Source organism: Trifolium pratense, linkage group LG5, assembly GCF_020283565.1.
Source record: "Trifolium pratense cultivar HEN17-A07 linkage group LG5, ARS_RC_1.1, whole genome shotgun sequence".
Classification (NCBI taxonomy): Eukaryota; Viridiplantae; Streptophyta; class Magnoliopsida; order Fabales; family Fabaceae; genus Trifolium; species Trifolium pratense.
In genome coordinates this window covers 44,177,294-44,200,125 of record NC_060063.1, presented here as the reverse complement: position 1 = coordinate 44,200,125, position 22,832 = coordinate 44,177,294, and the positions used below count along the sequence as shown (strand labels likewise).

Genomic DNA, 22,832 nt, shown 5'->3' with positions numbered 1-22,832 from the left:
CTGAGAAAGGGTTGGAAAATTTGGGGAATCTGATCTTGATCTTGGGAATTCCAGACACAATTGAAGACTGATCCTGTGTTCCAGAGGTTAAAGGTGGCTAGATTGGAAGCATTCAACATCATGGGAGTGGATTCTTTGAAGTTGGAGCAAGAATCGAGCTACTTCACGATGAGAGGCTAGACCTCCATGGAGGTTGGATCATGATGAGGAACTAAACTACTGTATTCCATGTAATCAATTGTATCTGTATTGAATCTCTCTCTTATGAATGTTATTCAATGAAATTCTATCCTTAATGCTTTACAATTTCTGATCAATCTTGCAATGAACTTAGATTTTAATTATGTACGAGAGTATGAGTTGAAATCAGAACTGAATTCATTGTGCATTTGAGTGTTTCCGGTCGAGAGATTGAAACATAGAATGTAGCATACGATCAACGCGTTTTCAAATACTCCGCTACCGGTAGCTTCCATCCAAGAGATTGGAGAAGTATCGGTAGAGGATAGGGTGGATTTTGACAAGAGATTGCGATTCACCATATAGTTGATCTAGTTGTAACATTCGAGTGATTCATTACGATACAATTGAATTGCATGTGAATACTATTGTTTAGAGAATTGTCGACGATCCAACCTCATTCTTAATCAATTGATTTCTCAACATTTTCATACAAGCACATCTTCCAAACTAAACCCCCAATTTATGTGTATTCTTTGCATCATGTTTATGAACACTATTAGACTCGTTTAATCACACAATCCCTGTGGATCGATATTTTTATTACTATGTGGTAATTCGTTCACTTGCGAAAATTATCCATCAATTTAAATTTATATAGGCATTTTCTTTCAATTTCATCAATGATGATATTTTTTCATCATCGAATTATATATCACATTGTGAATTTATAATTAAACAATATGATGGAGAGACCAAAACCATCGAATTTGAAAATAAGAAAATTAAATCGGATGCATTTTCATGCTCAGTTCCGGTTAAAGTCACCTTTATATACCCCACCTACCTCCACCAATTTTCCTTCATTTTCACATTTCTTTCTCTCTCTCTTGCTTCTCACTCTCAAGAATCAATACAAAACAAAATCTAAACCCTAAATCTAAGCCTCTGCCTCCATTACCCATCAACAGTCTTCACACCCAAACAAAGCAACCTCATATCCAAAAAAAAAAAAAAAAGAGAAAAAGGAGGAAATCAGAAGAAAAATAGCAGGGAAATAAAACAAAACAAAACAAAGAGAGAAAGGTACTTACCATTCTTTTTTAAAACACTGACTAGCTTGTTTGATTCACGATGCTTTTGTCGATAGTTTATTTAGGTGTCTTTTGTTATAACTGTGATAATTGACATAATTGAGTAGAATGAGTTCTGTGTAATGAGTTCTGGGTGGTTGAAACAATGTCTTGCTTGGTATCTGATTTTTCATGTTTTGTTTGTTGTGTCATTTTATCTCTACTTAATCTCGATTTGCTATTTCCACTGTCAGGTAATAGTAGAAGCAACTTCAGTGTAAATGTTTGTTGATGATCCGATGATATCATTGATGACGAGTGATATATTTCTTCCGACTGTAATTTCTTTGATTAATGATGAGAGCATGAAGAGCTTCTCATCTGTGTTGGGATCGCAGGTAAATGCATTGATAATTTGTTTATTATATGTAGTTAAGTGAGAATGAGTATTTTAGGTGAGAATAATGAGAACAGTTATTAACTGTTGGATCAAAATAAGTGGTCAAGATTAAAAGTTGTAATTTAAGTGATCAACTATAGACTCTGTTTGGTAAAACATAGCTGATAGTTGATAAACTAACTTTTAGCTTATAGCAAATAAGCTAGCTGATGATTGAATTTGTAGTGTTTGTTAAAATTAGCGATTGAACTAGCTTATAAATATGAAATGACGCAAAAAGATATGTTTAATTAATAATTAATTTTTTTCAAGTAAGATGACGGGGGTAAAATTGGAAGAAAAAATGATAAGTTATAAACCCTTTTTAAAAAAAGTTAGCGTGTAATCATGTTAAGTGAGGATTTTTGCTAGTATTTAGTGTGTCTTAGTTTGATTAATCATGTTTATGTTAGTATATTTTGATTAATCAATAAATGTTAGTGTGAAAATCATATTAAGTGATGATTTTTGCTAGTATTTAGTGTGTCTTAGTTTGATTAATCCAAGTTTATGTTAGTATATTTTGACTAATCAATACTAAATTAATGTTATATACTTTTCTGTGAAGATGGAAGGCAAACTTAAAGATGCAAAGCAACTGAGACATTCTGGCAATATTAAAGGATGCATACATTCTATGACACAAGTCATAGAAATTTATCGGAAGCAAACAAATGAGAATTGTATTGATCTTAATCACATATGTGAGGCGTATTGCCTCCGAGCTTTGTCACGCCAAGAAGTTGAACCTTCTTCGAAGGTATAAATGATTTTTACTTATAAAATTCCTTACAACATCTAAGATAGGAATATTTTATAAGTCTATTGACTTGTGCATGTCATGTAAGATTTTGAGTTTTATAGATTTAGTCAAAGTTGCTTAATTAAGGTGTTGGTGTAAGCCGTAGAGGCCAATTATTTATGATTGCAGGATACTTGTATTGAATAATTCATTTATTAAATAAAGGCTCTTCTTTATTATATGTTTATGTGTTAAAGTAATAAAGTCCCTAGAATAGTTAGTTCATTAAGTGGAACGTTAAGTATGACTTAATCGTGAGAATCCATTAAACATAAGAACACTATTCTTGAAGCATCCGTAGTTAAACTTTAAAGTGAAATGGGATAACATTAAAGCATAGAGGCTATTATGTTGGTAGACTGATGGTCACATCTCACGGATCATAGATAAAGAGTTATCAAGTCTTCACATAGATATAAATGTTAAGGGTAACATTTGTATCAGATTGACCCACCATGAGAATACTACATAGTGTGTTATGAAATGTCATAAGATATTCTCATAGTGATAAGTGGTGTATTCCACCCTTCGACCTGAAATCACTATGTACCATAGATGTAGGAGTGTATTACCTTGTTGCCATTCAAACGTTATCCGTAACAGGATGACTATAAAGTTGGTTGATGGGTATTCCACGAATCATGCTGAGGGACATGAGTGATCTAGATGGAATTTGCCCCTCCTACATAACAAGAGATATGTCTATGGGCCCAATATTGAACTTAGCAAGGGTGACATACTATGCCTTGTGTTCAATATAGACATAAGGGTAAAAGGGTAATTATACACAAGATATTTATCACGGAAAGGTTTGCCAGATCACGTGACATTCTTGTGACTTGGGTAGCAGTGATGTGTTGCTAGATACCGCTCACTGTTTATAATATTGAGATTAATATTATTGCCAACGTCATAGGAACCTACAGGGTCACACACATAAGGACAATTAATGACGGGAGAAATAAGTATGACTTATTAGTGGGGTTCGATTAGTAACAGTAGGTTATTGGGCTTGCGAAGTCCAATAACCGTTTTGGCCTGAAGACAACATAAGAAGCTCTATAAATAGAGCCTTATGCAATTCAGTCTGGTGTTACACACATAATCCGAATTTTAGAGAAACCCTAAAATTCTCTAAAACCCTAACCGCACTAAATCTCCCTCTACCGTCGTCTTGCAGCTAGCACTAGGAGGTGAACGAAAACTGTTCGTGTGGACCGGCTAGAGGTGCTGCGATCGTGCGGTGCTTGTGATCAATTCAGAATCGAGGAATTGTTCTTCAAAGGTAATAACCGAAACCCTGATCATGTCCATTCGCAAGGATCCATCGAAGGAAAATTTTAATTTCCGCTGCGTTTTACACTCTGTTTTAAATACGATTTTCCTTCATAAGGTATCTTAAAAGTGTGTACCATAGAATTAAATTTATTATTTTTTTTGTTTACAATGAGCTGGGGATCGAATCCATGACCTATAACATACTACCATAGACTTAAAATATTAATTTCATGTATTTGAAAGTGTAAAAATGAGAGAAAATAATAAATACGGGAGAGAGAAATGATATTTGTAGGTTAAGAAACTTAGGGATGAAATCATTTATTAGAGTAAAAAATATAAGAGTATTATAAAATTAAGTTGGCACACATGAACTCACTTAAAATCTTAACTCTTGGATCAAAATAAGTGGTCAAGATTAAAAGTTGTAATTTAAGTGATCAACTATAGTATGTGGTCTATTGATCTCACAAAAATACTATTAAATTGTTAAACTTTTCATCTTTCTCCTATTGACCATTTGTTATTTTTTCTCAGCCAAGTGTTATACCCGATCAAGGACTACTATATATCCACTTCCATGTTTATAATTTGAAAACTAAGTAGAAGTTCCCAGCATAACAACCCACATAATTTGATTTGACAAGTTGTGGTATGTTATTGTCAATAATAAATTTGTTGATTCATTTTGTTTTATGAAGTGCAAATGCCATGTTGCTTAATCATATTTTATAAAGTGAAAATGCATGTGTGTTGCTTAATATACCCTGTCAGCTTTTTTATTTCTTTGTTGTTTACTGTTGTTTTATCACTTGAGGTTTTTCGATAGTTTATGATCTTAGTTTGCTATCGATAATGCAACAGGTGTCTAGAATTTCCTGTGCCGTCTCTTGGCAATATATATATATTTAAGCAAAAGAAGCATAGAGGAAGCCCTCTACACTATCCCAAATATATTAAACAGAAAATAAAAGATAATACAACCAACTGGGGGACATCAACCTAAAGTTAACCTTCTTGTAGCAACTAAAGATAATACAATTAATTTCAACTACAATTGGTTTTTGATCCAACCCTAGCAGGCAAAAACCAAAACAAACACAGACACATCAAGCGCTACCCAGCGAACCCGCGTGCGGGCGCGAAACCAAATAGAAAAAAAATGAAGTGTCTGCGTTCATTGAGGTATGAAACGGTGAATGAACTGACCGTCATCACGGCCAAAATCACGTACCACAACCCCCTATGACAATCACAGCAGGCAAATGACCCTTTCGAGTCAATATATTACTTTGAACAAAGTTAAAGATGATCCCAAATCCTCTCGCACGAGGAAGCAAACCCGAAAACACTGAAACCTGCAGATCTTAGCAGACTTGAGAGAATCAGGAAACAAGAACAGGTAAACCAAACACCAATCAACAAAATTGAAACCACCGGGGACGAAGCGACGCTGCAAGGCTTCACTCCAATACATCAACAAACAACAACCAAATAATATATTTTAGTTTTAAATTTCAATACATATATACTTGATACATTTTTAACTTGTTTAGCAAATTTTCTTAGTTTATATTTCAATAAAATATAATTTTTATGTTGTATCCACAAGTTTAGTTTAATTGGTAAAAAATGTCAAAATTGTTAGGGCAGACGTCATGATCAGGGTTCGTACACGAGATCCTCCACTTGTGTGTAAGAGTTTATAATGATTTTGTCAGTGTATATCTATCAAAATATATATACTCCCTCCGGTCCTAAAACATCAATGAATCTAAAAAGTAGTTTTCCTCTTATTAGGACCGGAGTGAGTATAATTTTTATGTTCTTTCTTACATTTTTTTTACTAAAAGAAAATTATTTTTTTGTTAAGCCTCATTTTAATGTTAGCATACGCTTCACATTATGTTGGGCCGACCCTGCTTACGGAAAAAATGAGACCATTATATTCTGTTGTTTTCTCTTTAGGCCCCATGGTTCTTTTTTCCCCTGGATTTTACTTTTTTTCCCTTCAATAAAAACTTCGGTTGCTACGAACCGAAATTTTTTTGCTTTGAAAAAAAAAATCGGTTTCTGTTAACCGAATTTTCCCTGAATTTGAATTAGAAAAAACTTCGATTTCTGCGAACCGAAGTTTTTAGCAAAGACAAAATTAAAATACATGGAAGGCCTAGAAAAAAAAACATCTTATATTCCTCCTCCTAAAATACACAAATAGTCGCATGTCAAATTAAGTTAAAGCCTTTTTTATGCTTATAAAAAAAAAATAAAAATGTTAAAGCCTTTTTACCCTTTCCGACCATAGTCCATATAAGATTGAAAAGATGATTCTCTGTTTAAACTACTCTTTCAAACCTGTCATTGCAAAAATATGATCCTCTATATGGAAACTGTTTTATTTTATTCTTTAAATTTTTATATACAAGTCTTCAAATTGGATTTGTCACGTGACCATGTCTTGCTCACTTTATGAATTATTCTTATATGGTTTGGTCACGTGACCAATGTATTTCTCTTGGTTATACTCACAAAATTTATTTTTTTATTTTATTCTTTTAATTATTTCATAAATAATCAAAAATGTGAATGCTTAATGACCAACACTTAATATTGAAAAGTTATGAAGAATCTGCCTTTAAATTATTCCACCAAACAAGCCATAATAGAACAACAAATTACAAAGAGTACTTCAACTTAATGAAAAAAATCAAATTACAAAGAATAGAATTACATGTAATTGATACTTAATTAATACTTATTTTGACGAATACATAATTGATAAGAAAACCACAAGGACTACAAATTTTAATTGCTACGAATATTGTGCTTGCCCCTAACAAATAAGCGAACAATGAGAAGACTAAGAACAATTACAACAATGGAAATCCAAATAATAAGACCAATACAAAAAGGATTTCTATGATAATGTGTCCAAATGGAATTTGGTGTTACCATATATGCAGCAAATATGAAGGTAAGAACTAGGAATGTGAGTGTAACACACATGCATGTTGATAAAAGCCATATTGTAAATGTATTGTCCATCGGAATTCCACTAACAAGCAAGAAAATAACAGTAATTGCTGCAATGAAACAAACTGTATCACATACCAAAAATCTAACATATTGATCACGTTGTAAATAACCCAAGATAGCATCTCCGACACATAAAGTAAATCCGGTGACATTCGATGTCAAACAACCTCGGTTTACATCATCATAACTAGCTTGGAGGACGCCGCCGGGTGGATTAGTGGCGAGTGAAAATGTCATGGTTGCTATTATGGAAGCTGCTAAAATTATGCTAGTTTTCATATCTTTTAACCATTCCTCTTTATTCTTGTATTCAAACCACTCTTTAAAAGACTTTCCAAAACTAGACTCGGGGTTCAATCGTTCAAAACTCATTTTGTTGATTTGATTGTTGATGATCAATATTACAAATTTTACCGTATATATATAGACGATTTATTATTATTTTTTTTTTGGTACTTTAGACGATTTTGTTTTGTAGATAAGACTTGGTGCAAATTCTTCTCAAAGATTTTGGAATTATGTGACAAATTCATAATTAATATTTGTCCATTATTTTAATGGTAAAATTAGTTTCACTTCTTTTTTTTTTCTTTTTATAAATTTTATGAAGTAGCATAGTGCTAGAAATTTATCCTTTGAAGTAAATAAGTTGGAATCCTAGATTGTAATTAGAACTCTTCTCTCCTGACCCTCCTCATTTTTTTTCTACCTCCCAAAAATCTCATTTTGCCCCTTACGGTTTGAAAAAAAATTTGCTAACAAACTTCGGTTTTTACGAACCGAAGTTTTTAAACATGGAAAAAAAAATCAGTTTATATAAACCGAAATAACATATACCCCCCAAAAAGAAGAAAAATTTATGTGAAAATTCGTGTAGAGCTACCTGTGGTAAATTTAGCATATCTCTCTGAATATAACTCGTATGCTAATGATTTTTAATCTAGTGTAAACAAGAAAAAATTTAATACAATATTGACACCGAAATTGTTAAATTGCATTAAGGGTCTGTTTGGTAAAAATAAGCTATAAGCTAGCTGATAGCTGATAAGCTAGCTGATAGCTGAAAAGCTAGCTTATAGCTGATAGCTGAAAAACTAGCTTATTGAAATTAAAGTGTTTGGTAAAATGAGCTTTTAAAGTGGTTATTAAATATAAAATTACATAATTGATAGTGGGTAGTTTTTTTTTTTTTAAAGTGGGTAGTTATTAAATTAAAGGGTAAAAATGGAATAAAGTATGAAAAACTATAAGCTATAAGCTCAAACGCTATTTGAAATAGCATCTGAAAAAAAGCTATAAGCTAGTATAAAAAGCTTGTTACCAAACACCTCTAATTTTTTGAAACAAGCTTATAAGCTCATATAATAAGCTATAAGCTAGCTTATTTGTGTTACCAAACACTGTAATATTTAACAATTTAGAGATCGATATATTATATGAAATTAGAACACACTTACTTGATAATCAAACGATTGTGTTTACCGAAGAGCCAATATCGGAACCACCGATATGTTAGACAAGGTCTTGCCTATCACTTGCTCTGATCTTTGAGGTCTTTGATGGGTAAAACCACAAATGAGCTTACTGTGTTTGTGTGTGATGGCAAAGGGGACCTAGCCAATCTTATATAAGATCACAACCCTAGTACCACCCATCATGGACTGTAGAGTTGGGCCTACACTTTGTTTCTACACAAATCAGAATTAGTGTTCAAGCCCATTATTACTAATCACAATTATCGGGCTTAAGCATCATCAAATGGATCACAACAACATCAACCCGTTTTTATTAAAACCAAAACTTACAATTGATTGCAGCCCACATAATATTGGAAAATATTCTAACATTCTCCCACTTGGGCAAAATCAATTGTATATTTTTAATTTGAGAAAACATTTTGAAAACGACTCTCGGGTTGATAACATATTTTAATGTGGCCACAATGATCCCAAGATGCAACATCTAATTAAGACTCCATCCAACAAAAGTTAAATGATATCGAATCATGGCGGCAATTATATCGTTATTGATACAATACCTTCCATAGTTACAAATACCACCAAACTCCGTCGATTAGTCATTCGTGTAGAGTGTAGCGAGAAAATGATATGTTTGTGATCTCAACCATACTATCATTTTCTTCGTCAGTCCTCAATTTCTCTCAAATGCATTAAAGCTAGAGAAATTATATGGTCCATAAGATACCACAAGTCCAAGCTCCAAAACAATGTTGACTACCGCGGTATAATGATCTAATCAACATCGAGCTCCAATATTTTAGACATAATTTCTCTCAAATGCATCAAAGCCAGAGAAATTACATGGTTCTTAAGATACCATAATGCCTCAGCTCCAAAATAGTGTTGATCACCGGCTAAGTGATCCCGACAACACTGAGCTTATTTATTTATGTTTTCACATAATGCCTCAGCTCCAAAATAGTGTTGATCACCGGCATAGTGATCCCAACAACACTGAGCTATAATATTTATTTATATAATGCCTCAGCTCCAAAATAATGTTGATCACCGGCATAGTGATCCCAACAACACTGAGCTCAAATATTTTTATATTTCAAATAATTTCAAATTTATAAAAGGAGTTAATATAAAATTCAAACTCCCACTAATCAAGCATATCAAAAGAATATAAGTTATCTCCCACTTATCCAAATGTTCCTTCACAATTTTTTAAAGAAAACTCCAATACTTGCTTCCATTTCTTATAATTTTTAAGATGTTCAACATTTCAATGGAAACATAACAATTATGTGTGGAGAAATAGTTGATATGATTCAGTAAAAGTTCCTTAAATTGTGAAGAATCACTTGAAAAAAATGATCATTGCTTATAGTGAAAATGCAATTCAAAATAACTAGCACAATCATGGAATAATAGTCAAGTGTCAAGATCCATAGAGAACCAAACACGAAATTGACCATCATCACACACCACAATATGGCTTGCTCCCAAAATCAATAGTGAATCATCACAACATATTTTAACATATCCTTCTACAGGATAACTCCAGCCATGCAATCTGGCAAGAGAATGATCAGCCCTGCTCGAATTTAAAATCTGAAAAGCAGTATTAGCATGCCAATAGATAATTCATTGAATCAATCAAAATCAAATTGAATTAGTATTATCATAACGAGATCAATATAATAGTACAATCACCTTTGGGCAGAATGCACTCACTAGGGATAAAAACCCTAGTCAAAAACCTCATATGAGTTAATCAATAAGTATACATTGAACTTTGAAATTTGTCACCTTTAGGCAGGCAAATTCCTCCGATCAATACATCCTCCAATAACTTCATCTAAAATTAATTTTTAACTACAACATATAATTATCACCTTTAGGCAGAAAATCACATGTCACAATTAAAAACATTCCTCAAACTACAAAGAAAATCTCATCAATCGATATAAGCGGTCCCACTTTGGTGGTAACAGTTTATACCAACGCACAAAATTCTCTTGCATAGGAATCAATAATTAAAAAAACACATTCTTCAAACTACAAAGAAAAGTTTCATCAAATCAATAATATAAGCGGTTCCACTTTGGTGGGAACGGCCTATATTAATGCATGAAATCTCTTGCATAGGAATCATTATCTTTTGTCTCTGGTCAAAATACAACTCAGTAAAAATATGCATCATTTAAATACATCTAAACTGATCACTCATTATATTTTAATTTGCATTCTCAACATGTCTTGAATTATTCAATGCGGAAAAATAGTATTTGAGGGGAGAGATCATTACTATGAAACAGTCAACTCATAAGAGATCATTACTGTGAAACAGTCAACTCAATATAATAAATAAATAATTTATGCAGCGGAATAATATGAGACTTTATTTGAATATTATTGAGGATATAAATCAAATAGTCCCGAACTTTTATAAATAACATAGGACTCCTCAATATAAGTCTCTATAAACATTTATAAATAGTTGACATGTAAAACTCTCCCACTTGATAGAGAATTATAGTTGAATTACCAATCCAAAAGTGTTAAAATATTTAAACAAATATTCAACTATTTTCTCTATCACACAATGGACATGTCAAACAATGTCACACTAAATTTATATTTTTTTCAGAATAGAACTCTCAAAATATTAAACTTGAAATACTCCCACTCAATAGAATAAAATTTTAAAAAAAAATTGGAGTATATAACATGAAATCAATTAATTATTATATAGAGAGTTTCTAATTTAGAATATTCTAGAAAACAACAAAACTTTAATATATAATTGCACATTTATTATTTCAAAAGGAGTAGACGATATTGAAAACAAATTTCTCCGTATATGCAATTATATAACAAGTCACAAGAGGATAAATAATTACATCACTAACCTCCAAGAGTGTGACTTTTTCATCCTTGTAAATAGAATCAATGAGAATCGAAGATTCGCGATAAGATATTTGACGGTGTCATCTCAAATAGTCACAAATCAAATGCAAACCGTTATATCATAATAAAATGACTTCAATAATAATAATAATCGATCCAACTTATATAAATAATAAGTTACAACGATATTAGTTTTCAATTGCCTTAAATAATTGCTCAAAAACTTTTCTCAGCATGTTTATAGAAATAAGGCAATACATGTTTGGTGTCATAATTAACAAAATTGAGGCTAAAATAACATATATGATGCTAAAGGGATTTTCTTAAATAAGATGTTAGGCTCAAATGCTCAAATTTCATATGATTCTCATATTAATCACCAAATATATATAAATATTTCATAAACTAATCTCATTCCTGAAACCAAGAATATATTATTAAAACAACTAAGTATTCTTGTACGGAATAATGTATAGAAATGTTGTGGTTATATGTAAAATCACAATTTTATTCCAAAAATAAATAATATCCTTAATGACACAAATAGACTAAGTTGGATATATCAAAGTTTCACGGTAAAGGGAAGAAATCTTCACCATAATTTTTGTACACAAAACTTTGAGAATGTAATAATTAAATCCAATTTATTTTCAAGTAAATATAAAATATTTCTAGTTGTGCAATCATGTAATGATCACAAGCTAACCACAATGGAAGTATTCATGTGCTGAAATTTTCAATCAATTAAGTCAATAAAAGCATGAGAAGAATACTTTCTTTACATTTATAAAGATGGAGTTAGAAAACAAACCTACAGAGATGGAGGAAAACCGAACAAACTAACCCATCAATTGGATCGAATTCAAATCAAGTAAAACAATTTCTTTCCTCTCCGATTTATAAAGGGAACTCAATCCAAATTGAGAAATTTGACATAGAAAGTTTCTGGTTCTTTGCCAAACCAAACCAACTAATTTAGTGTAGTGCACAAAGTATTTGCCATCGAACAAGAATTTCTTACATTGTGTACTCTTCTGTATAACAAATAATAAAACAAAATATACACATATATGATCCATAAACAGAGAAAAGAAATTTACCTCATGATCCAAAGGATAATCACAATGATAGTCCTTGTTATGGTCACACAAATTTTGATCAAATAATAATAAATATGATCAAAATACAAGTACGCTAAATATAAAAAAAAATAGATGACCAAACTCAAAGACAATACCATTAAATTCAAGATCTTTATACATTTCAGTTATCTTGTTAAAAGTCATATGAGTTTTGTACAAAAATTAACAATTTCAAATAATTCATACTATATGAACCATTCAAATCGATAAATCTTTAAGTTCAAATCGTGTACACCAAAACAAGAAACACGAATTTAAATCGAAATTGAACTGTAACAAATATTTATAAACCCTGATTTGAGATAGTGTGCCTAAAAATATAGCACCGCACAAGAATAGTGCATAACTGCATCACATGGTGAACCGAGAAACTAGTGCATCTATGCACAGAAGCCAAAAACATGCACTATAAGCAAATAAATATAAGTCATTGCTATGGCCAAACACCCAAATAAATATTATTACATGGTATGACCAGAATCATCAAAAAACATAAAAACGATTTTTAGTTATCGCATAAACGCCGAACACAACAATAAAGCATGAAAACTAAACATGCTCAATACAATTTAAAATATTGAAGCCGAAACAGTATTTACACCGTTAATTAATCCTCAGAAAACAAATACGATTGGCTTACGTTTATGCATATTCATGAAACAACTCAATGAGGTTTCAAATATATAAAAGTGATCGGCTGGGGAATTTCTCAATTGATCAAATATGGCTATGATTCACATATAAAAATTAGGGTTCTAAATCATATAATATCAGGCTCTGATACCACATGTAATATTTAACAATTTAGAGATCGATATATTATATGAAATTAGAACACACTTACTTGATAATCAAACGATTGTGTTTACCGAAGAGCCAATATCGGAACCACCGATATGTTAGACAAGGTCTTGCCTATCACTTGCTCTGGTCTTTGAGGTCTTTGATGGGTAAAACCACAAATGAGCTTACTGTGTTTGTGCGTGATGGCAAAGGGGACCTAGCCAATCTTATATAAGATCACAACCCTAGTACCACCCATCATGGACTGTAGAGTTGGGCCTACACTTTGTTTCTACACAAATCAGAATTAGTGTTCAAGCCCATTATTACTAATCACAATTATCGGGCTTAAGCATCATCAAATGGATCACAACAACATCAACCCGTTTTTATTAAAACCAAAACTTACAATTGATTGCAGCCCACATAATATTGGAAAATATTCTAACATTCTCCCACTTGGGCAAAATCAATTGTATATTTTTAATTTGAGAAAACATTTTGAAAATGACTCTCGGGTTGATAACATATTTTAATGTGGCCACAATGATCCCAAGATGCAACATCTAGTTAAGACTCCATCCAACAAAAGTTAAATGATATCGAATCATGGCGGCAATTATATCGTTATTGATACAATACCTTCCATAGTTACAAATACCACCAAACTCCGTCGATTAGTCATTCGTGTAGAGTGTAGCGAGAAAATGATATGTTTGTGATCTCAACCATACTATCATTTTCTTCGTCAGTCCTCAATTTCTCTTAAATGCATTAAAGCTAGAGAAATTATATGGTCCATAAGATACCACAAGTCCAAGCTCCAAAACAATGTTGACTACCGCAGTATAATGATCTAATCAACATCGAGCTACAATATTTTAGACATAATTTCTCTCAAATGCATCAAAGCCAGAGAAATTACATGGTTCTTAAGATACCATAATGTCTCAGCTCCAAAATAGTGTTGATCACCGGCTAAGTGATCCCGACAACACTGAGCTTATTTATTTATGTTTTCACATAATGCCTCAGCTCCAAAATAGTGTTGATCACCGGCATAGCACTAGTACAGAAAACACTTTTTACATCTGGCCAAAACCCCCTTTTACATCTGGCCCAAGTCAGAGGTAGACGTACGAGAAGTAGTAAGTTTATGCTTTTTACATCTGACATTCGCCAGATGTAAAAGTATCCCCTTTTACCTCTGTTCTCGTGTTTCAGCTGACCAATTTTGTTTTTTTTAATTAAATTGGACCTTTTACATCTGACCAAGTCACCAGATGTGAAATAGTAACTTTATTTATTTATTTTTTTTCCAAAATCCTGCGTTTTTTTTTATATTTTAAATCCTATTTTGTAACTAAAAAAAACCAAAATAGCATTACAATTCAACATTCAACCAAAATACAATTACATTCAACCAAGTCATTACAATTCAAATAAAATACCAAGTCATTACAATTCAAGCAAAATACCAACTCATTCATCCAAAATGTTATAACTTTCAAGCAAAATACAAGTCATTACAATTCAAAACATCATAATTAATGTGAATCCATTGTAACATCACACAAATTAACCTAGCTAGCTCCTAAGCCTCATCATCGGCAACATCATAATCTACCTCGGGATTGTATAGGTCAAGAAAACAAGTTACCCAGCTGTTTCGCAATTCATAACCTAGCTAGCTCCTAAGCCTCATCATCGGCAACATCATAATCTGCGTTTTTCTGCAAAAATTGATAATTTAACCACCTACAGTCCCATTTCATTAGCTATAGACATTATATCATATACTATAATTACAGTAGAGTTAAATTTGGGTTTTTAATTTAACTCACTCTAAATTCCATAAAATCCTATTGTTGTCGTGCATTTATTAATTATGGGAAACTAAGGTAGCAAAACTCGTACTTACGAGTTTCCATGAAACTCCTCTAACAATCACCAATCTCCAATTTCATACCTTTCTCCAAATGGCCATGTCCTTCCATTTTCATTCAATTCTCAGCTCCAAATACTTCAATCACAGCCTCTTTCTCCAAACAAGCCACATATAATTACCAAGAATGAGATTAGTGATATTTGTAACACCAAAAGAATAGAATAATCCTAGAGAAGCAATCAAAGAGGAAAAATATAAGCAATGAGGAAGCTGTAGAAATTGATATTGGAATGGAATTCTCATATGAATTCAACAAAGAACATGCAAACAGAATTTCATGATAAACTCACCAAAAACAGAATTCAACAAATTGTGACTACTAAAAGTCTAAAACTAACTCTTTTGTAAAAAAAAAAAAAGAGAGTCTAAAACTAACTAAAAAAACAGAAAAAAGCTGCAGACCCTCACACCTGAAAAAGGAAAAGAAAATTTGGGGATTTGTTTGTAATTTCAATACATTCAGTTCCTATAGTGAAATGAAAGTCTCTCACACATTTAAGTACCAAATTTACTAGTATTTACTAAAAAAAGTATAGGAAACATACCAAAAAAACGTAACATTGCTCCAATGCTTATTTTTTTATAAATGTAACATTGCTAACAAAATATCAATACAATATTCTAGAATGAAATCCTCCAGGGCTTTCACGTTCATGGCCAGGACAGAGGATTGTTAAATTCATTTAATCAAAGGTGAATGACTACAGGACAGAGGAATGTTAAATTCTTTTAATCAAAGGTGAGTAATCACTACTCAGTTCACGGAAACTTTTAACTTTTACCCCTAGTTGGCCAGTGATCAACAAAAAGAAAGGAAAAATCAAAATGAAAACCAACACTGTAAAAATGAAGGTTGAGATATGTTCAAGTTTTGCCTCATTGTTATTCCCTGCTGTTTCACATCACATACATTACATTTGATACTTCTTTCCTCAGCTTGTTCCAAACTTCACATAATTCCATCTCCTAATTACTAAAGACATTATTACACCAAACAGTAACACACAGTTTGGTTTACAATTGTCATTTCAGTGTTTCTGGTAAACATACAAAACCAACAATTTAAGTTGTGGTTCACAACCAAAATTGCGACCAAAACACCTAGATTTCTCATCTTCACAACTACAATTGCAGCCTAACTAACCACATTTTCGATTATTTTCATAAAGCAAGCAACCATAACTTAAAACCTTTGATAAAACCTATAAAACTATGAGGAAAAGTAAAAGTTCACCTCAGGTGTAAGAATAATGGAGCGATTTATATATGTTGCCCAAGACTTGAACAAGTGAGCACCAGCTCCACTAAAAACAAAGCAATTAACAAAGCATGTATATTAGCTAATAGGAAACCTTAGCAATGTCTAAATTCATATAAAGAAACATAACATCGATACTCGTATTAACCTATTAAACACAAATGCCACATGCTTTTCACAATGCAAAAAATAAAACCATCACCAGCATTATTACCTTGGGAAAACAAATATGTGGTTCCTGCCTCCAGATAACCGAAAATAAGGCATTTGGCTAATAACCTAATCATCACATAAACAGAATTTCAGCTAAGTAATTCCTAAGATTCATTTAGAACATTAGCAATACACTTTAAATTGAAACGAAAGAGTTTTTTACTTTAACAAAAGTGTTATTAATTTCTTTGTCGTTAAGTCCACCCATCATACGTGCACATTTAACATAAGATGGAACAAAAAACAGATCTGCTTCCTCCTTCTTTTTCGTCCTGAATCTTGATTCTAAAAGTAACTTGTGTATTTTTACCTGCAAAACAAAAGTAGTAATTAGTAGGGTTTTAGAAAATTATAAATGATCCCAAAACACAACATTTAGGTTTTTAATGTCAATAAAAAAGAGAAACATAAAAAAGAGACTACCAGGGCAACACGCCCACAAACCAAAAGCAGAACAAAAAGATAAAAACCCCAAAAAAACGCACATAAAACCAAACAAAAAACGCACATCAGCAGGACATAAAACCCCAAAAATTACATATTATTATGATAATAATCATCATCAAAGATATATAATGATAATAATTAGAATTCAGTCTTTAACCAAACAAAAAGAAATTAAAAAATTTGAGAATAGAATCAGTACCTGTTTGTGTTTTCAGTTGTAGGGAGAAGAACGATAACAATCTGAGAGAAGCTTCAATTTGTTTCACTGAGCTTCGATTTGGGGCTTAGGGTTCGAGATCCAGATCGAGAGAACCACTGTGAGAGAGAGGACGAAATCGAGATCGAGAGAATGAGTGAGAGAGGACGAGTGACAGTGAGAGTGAGAGATTGTCGAATCGAGAGAGGAATCGAGACGAATCGAGGGTTTGGGTTTGTTCTTCGGTTTTGTTCTTGACATCGAGAGAGAGAGTGTTATATTTGAGTGTAGGTACGCGTCTGAGAGTGTTTTGCACTTGAATCAATTATTTGGTTCCAATTTTTTTTTTTTTTTATTTACTCAACCTGACTTGTTACATCTGAGGATATATTTGCCCAGATATATATTTATTTTAGACAATTTTCGAGATAATTACAGTATTGCCACCGCGTTTAGTTATGCTTCTGGTACATTGAAGTCAGATGTAAAAAGTCTTTTCTATTTATTTTTCACATCTGTGGATATTGAAGCCAGATGAAAAGGCTACTCCATATAGCCTTTTACCTCTGACATATGCTCGTCAGATGTAAACATGATGTGTAATATGTCATATTTGTACTAGTGTAGTGATCCCAACAACACTGAGCTATAATATTTATTTATATAATGCCTCAGCTCCAAAATAGTGTTGATCACCGGCATAGTGATCCCAACAACACTGAGCTCAAATATTTTTATATTTCAAATAATTTCAAATTTATAAAAGGAGTTAATATAAAATTCAAACTCCCACTAATCAAGCATATCAAAAGAATATAAGTTATCTCCCACTAATCAAGTGGTATATTAAAACTCCCACTTATCCAAATGTTCCTTCACAATTTTTTAAAGAAAACTCCAATACTTGCTTCCATTTCTTATAATTTTTAAGATGTTCAACATTTCAATGGAAACATAACAATTATGTGTGGAGAAATAGTTGATATGATTCAGTAAAAGTTCCTTAAATTGTGAAGAATCACTTGAAAAAATGATCATTGCTTATAGTGAAAATGCAATTTAAAATAACTAGCACAATGATGGAATAATAGTCAAGTGTCAAGATCCATAGAGAACCAAACACGAAATTGACCATCATCACACACCACAATATGGCTTGCTCCCAAAATCAATAGTGAATCATCACAACATATTTTAACATATCCTTCTACAGGATAACTCCAGCCATGCAATCTGGCAAGAGAATGATCAGCCCTGCTCGAATTTAAAATCTGAAAAGCAGTATTAGCATGCCAATAGATAATTCATTGAATCAATCAAAATCAAATTGAATTAGTATTATCATAACGAGATCAATATAATAGTACAATCACCTTTGGGCAGAATGCACTCACTAGGGATAAAAACCCTAGTCAAAAACCTCATATGAGTTAATCAATAAGTATACATTGAACTTTGAAATTTGTCACCTTTAGGCAGGCAAATTCCTCCGATCAATACATCCTCCAATAACTTCATCTAAAATTAATTTTTAACTACAACATATAATTATCACCTTTAGGCAGAAAATCACATGTCACAATTAAAAACATTCCTCAAACTACAAAGAAAATCTCATCAATCGATATAAGCGGTCCCACTTTGGTGGTAACAGTTTATACCAACGCACAAAATTCTCTTGCATAGGAATCAATAATTAAAAAAACACATTCTTCAAACTACAAAGAAAAGTTTCATCAAATCAATAATATAAGCGGTTCCACTTTGGTGGGAACGGCCTATATTAATGCATGAAATCTCTTGCATAGGAATCATTATCTTTTGTCTCTGGTCAAAATACAACTCAGTAAAAATATGCATCATTTAAATACATCTAAACTGATCACTCATTATATTTTAATTTGCATTCTCAACATGTCTTGAATTATTCAATGCGGAAAAATAGTATTTGAGGGGAGAGATCATTACTATGAAACAGTCAACTCATAAGAGATCATTACTGTGAAACAGTCAACTCAATATAATAAATAAATAATTTATGCAGCGGAATAATATGAGACTTTATTTGAATATTATTGAGGATATAAATCAAATAGTCCCGAACTTTTATAAATAACATAGGACTCCTCAATATAAGTCTCTATAAACATTTATAAATAGTTGACATGTAAAACTCTCCCACTTGATAGAGAATTATAGTTGAATTACCAATCCAAAAGTGTTAAAATATTTAAACAAATATTCAACTATTTTCTCTATCACACAATGGACATGTCAAACAATGTCACACTAAATTTATATTTTTTTCAGAATAGAACTCTCAAAATATTAAACTTGAAATACTCCCACTCAATAGAATAAAATTTTAAAAAAAAATTGGAGTATATAACATGAAATCAATTAATTATTATATAGAGAGTTTCTAATTTAGAATATTCTAGAAAACAACAAAACTTTAATATATAATTGCACATTTATTATTTCAAAAGGAGTAGACGATATTGAAAACAAATTTCTCCGTATATGCAATTATATAACAAGTCACAAGAGGATAAATAATTACATCACTAACCTCCAAGAGTGTGACTTTTTCATCCTTGTAAATAGAATCAATGAGAATCGAAGATTCGCGATAAGATATTTGACGGTGTCATCTCAAATAGTCACAAATCAAATGCAAACCGTTATATCATAATAAAATGACTTCAATAATAATAATAATCGATCCAACTTATATAAATAATAAGTTACAACGATATTAGTTTTCAATTGCCTTAAATAATTGCTCAAAAACTTTTCTCAGCATGTTTATAGAAATAAGGCAATACATGTTTGGTGTCATAATTAACAAAATTGAGGCTAAAATAACATATATGATGCTAAAGGGATTTTCTTAAATAAGATGTTAGGCTCAAATGCTCAAATTTCATATGATTCTCATATTAATCACCAAATATATATAAATATTTCATAAACTAATCTCATTCCTGAAACCAAGAATATATTATTAAAACAACTAAGTATTCTTGTACGGAATAATGTATAGAAATGTTGTGGTTATATGTAAAATCACAATTTTATTCCAAAAATAAATAATATCCTTAATGACACAAATAGACTAAGTTGGATATATCAAAGTTTCACAGTAAAGGGAAGAAATCTTCACCATAATTTTTGTACACAAAACTTTGAGAATGTAATAATTAAATCCAATTTATTTTCAAGTAAATATAAAATATTTCTAGTTGTGCAATCATGTAATGATCACAAGCTAACCACAATGGAAGTATTCATGTGCTGAAATTTTCAATCAATTAAGTCAATAAAAGCATCAGAAGAATACTTTCTTTACATTTATAAAGATGGAGTTAGAAAACAAACCTACAGAGATGGAGGAAAACCGAACAAACTAACCCATCAATTGGATCGAATTCAAATCAAGTAAAACAATTTCTTTCCTCTCCGATTTATAAAGGGAACTCAATCCAAATTGAGAAATTTGACATAGAAAGTTTCTGGTTCTTTGCCAAACCAAACCAACTAATTTAGTGTAGTGCACAAAGTATTTGCCATCGAACAAGAATTTCTTACATTGTGTACTCTTCTGTATAACAAATACTAAAACAAAATATACACATATATGATCCATAAACAGAGAAAAGAAATTTACCTCATGATCCAAAGGATAATCACAATGATAGTCCTTGTTATGGTCACACAAATTTTGATCAAATAATAATAAATATGATCAAAATACAAGTACGCTAAATATAAAAAAAAATAGATGACCAAACTCAAAGACAATACCATTAAATTCAAGATCTTTATACATTTCAGTTATCTTGTTAAAAGTCATATGAGTTTTGTACAAAAATTAACAATTTCAAATAATTCATACTATATGAACCATTCAAATCGATAAATCTTTAAGTTCAAATCGTGTACACCAAAACAAGAAACACGAATTTAAATCGAAATTGAACTGTAACAAATATTTATAAACCCTGATTTGAGATAGTGTGCCTAAAAATATAGCACCGCACAAGAATAGTGCATAACTGCATCACATGGTGAACCGAGAAACTAGTGCATCTATGCACAGAAGCCAAAAACATGCACTATAAGCAAATAAATATAAGTCATTGCTATGGCCAAACACCCAAATAAATATTATTACATGGTATGACCAGAATCATCAAAAAACATAAAAACGATTTTTAGTTATCGCATAAACGCCGAACACAACAATAAAGCATGAAAACTAAACATGCTCAATACAATTTAAAATATTGAAGCCGAAACAGTATTTACACCGTTAATTAATCCTCAGAAAACAAATACGATTGGCTTACGTTTATGCATATTCATGAAACAACTCAATGAGGTTTCAAATATATAAAAGTGATCGGCTGGGGAATTTCTCAATTGATCAAATATGGCTATGATTCACATATAAAAATTAGGGTTCTAAATCATATAATATCAGGCTCTGATACCACATGTAATATTTAACAATTTAGAGATCGATATATTATATGAAATTAGAACACACTTACTTGATAATCAAACGATTGTGTTTACCGAAGAGCCAATATCGGAACCACCGATATGTTAGACAAGGTCTTGCCTATCACTTGCTCTGGTCTTTGAGGTCTTTGATGGGTAAAACCACAAATGAGCTTACTGTGTTTGTGCGTGATGGCAAAGGGGACCTAGCCAATCTTATATAAGATCACAACCCTAGTACCACCCATCATGGACTGTAGAGTTGGGCCTACACTTTGTTTCTACACAAATCAGAATTAGTGTTCAAGCCCATTATTACTAATCACAATTATCGGGCTTAAGCATCATCAAATGGATCACAACAACATCAACCCGTTTTTATTAAAACCAAAACTTACAATTGATTGCAGCCCACATAATATTGGAAAATATTCTAACATTCTCCCACTTGGGCAAAATCAATTGTATATTTTTAATTTGAGAAAACATTTTGAAAACGACTCTCGGGTTGATAACATATTTTAATGTGGCCACAATGATCCCAAGATGCAACATCTAGTTAAGACTCCATCCAACAAAAGTTAAATGATATCGAATCATGGCGGCAATTATATCGTTATTGATACAATACCTTCCATAGTTACAAATACCACCAAACTCCGTCGATTAGTCATTCGTGTAGAGTGTAGCGAGAAAATGATATGTTTGTGATCTCAACCATACTATCATTTTCTTCGTCAGTCCTCAATTTCTCTTAAATGCATTAAAGCTAGAGAAATTATATGGTCCATAAGATACCACAAGTCCAAGCTCCAAAACAATGTTGACTACCGCAGTATAATGATCTAATCAACATCGAGCTACAATATTTTAGACATAATTTCTCTCAAATGCATCAAAGCCAGAGAAATTACATGGTTCTTAAGATACCATAATGTCTCAGCTCCAAAATAGTGTTGATCACCGGCTAAGTGATCCCGACAACACTGAGCTTATTTATTTATGTTTTCACATAATGCCTCAGCTCCAAAATAGTGTTGATCACCGGCATAGTGATCCCAACAACACTGAGCTATAATATTTATTTATATAATGCCTCAGCTCCAAAATAGTGTTGATCACCGGCATAGTGATCCCAACAACACTGAGCTCAAA

General features: G+C 31.8%; 2 protein-coding genes across 2 annotated transcripts; one reads left to right on the top strand and one right to left on the bottom strand.

Annotated features, from left to right (window-relative positions):
- The first annotated feature begins 1,545 nt into the window (after positions 1 to 1,545).
- LOC123887090 lies at positions 1,546 to 4,499 on the top strand. The gene is made up of 3 exons (XM_045936374.1): positions 1,546 to 1,651; positions 2,261 to 2,452; positions 4,310 to 4,499. The coding sequence occupies exons 1-3, from the start codon at positions 1,553 to 1,555 to the stop codon at positions 4,376 to 4,378; spliced, it is 360 nt and encodes a 119-aa protein (XP_045792330.1). The 5' UTR covers positions 1,546 to 1,552; the 3' UTR covers positions 4,379 to 4,499.
- Positions 4,500 to 6,394: 1,895 nt separating this feature from the next.
- Positions 6,395 to 7,220, bottom strand: LOC123885222. Its single transcript, XM_045934493.1, has one exon. The coding sequence runs from the start codon at positions 7,178 to 7,180 to the stop codon at positions 6,578 to 6,580; it is 603 nt and encodes a 200-aa protein (XP_045790449.1). The 5' UTR covers positions 7,181 to 7,220; the 3' UTR covers positions 6,395 to 6,577.
- Positions 7,221 to 22,832: the final 15,612 nt, after the last annotated feature.

Excerpts from the sequence above, each read along its gene's own strand:
- LOC123887090 (XM_045936374.1), top strand. The coding sequence starts at position 1,553 with ATGATATCATTGATGACGAGTGATATATTTCTTCCGACTGTAATTTCT. Across the intron at positions 1,652-2,260 it reads CATCTGTGTTGGGATCGCAG|ATGGAAGGCAAACTTAAAGA; the intron begins GTAAATGCATTG and ends TTTTCTGTGAAG. Across the intron at positions 2,453-4,309 it reads AAGTTGAACCTTCTTCGAAG|CCAAGTGTTATACCCGATCA; the intron begins GTATAAATGATT and ends ATTTTTTCTCAG.
- LOC123885222 (XM_045934493.1), bottom strand. The coding sequence starts at position 7,180 with ATGAGTTTTGAACGATTGAACCCCGAGTCTAGTTTTGGAAAGTCTTTT.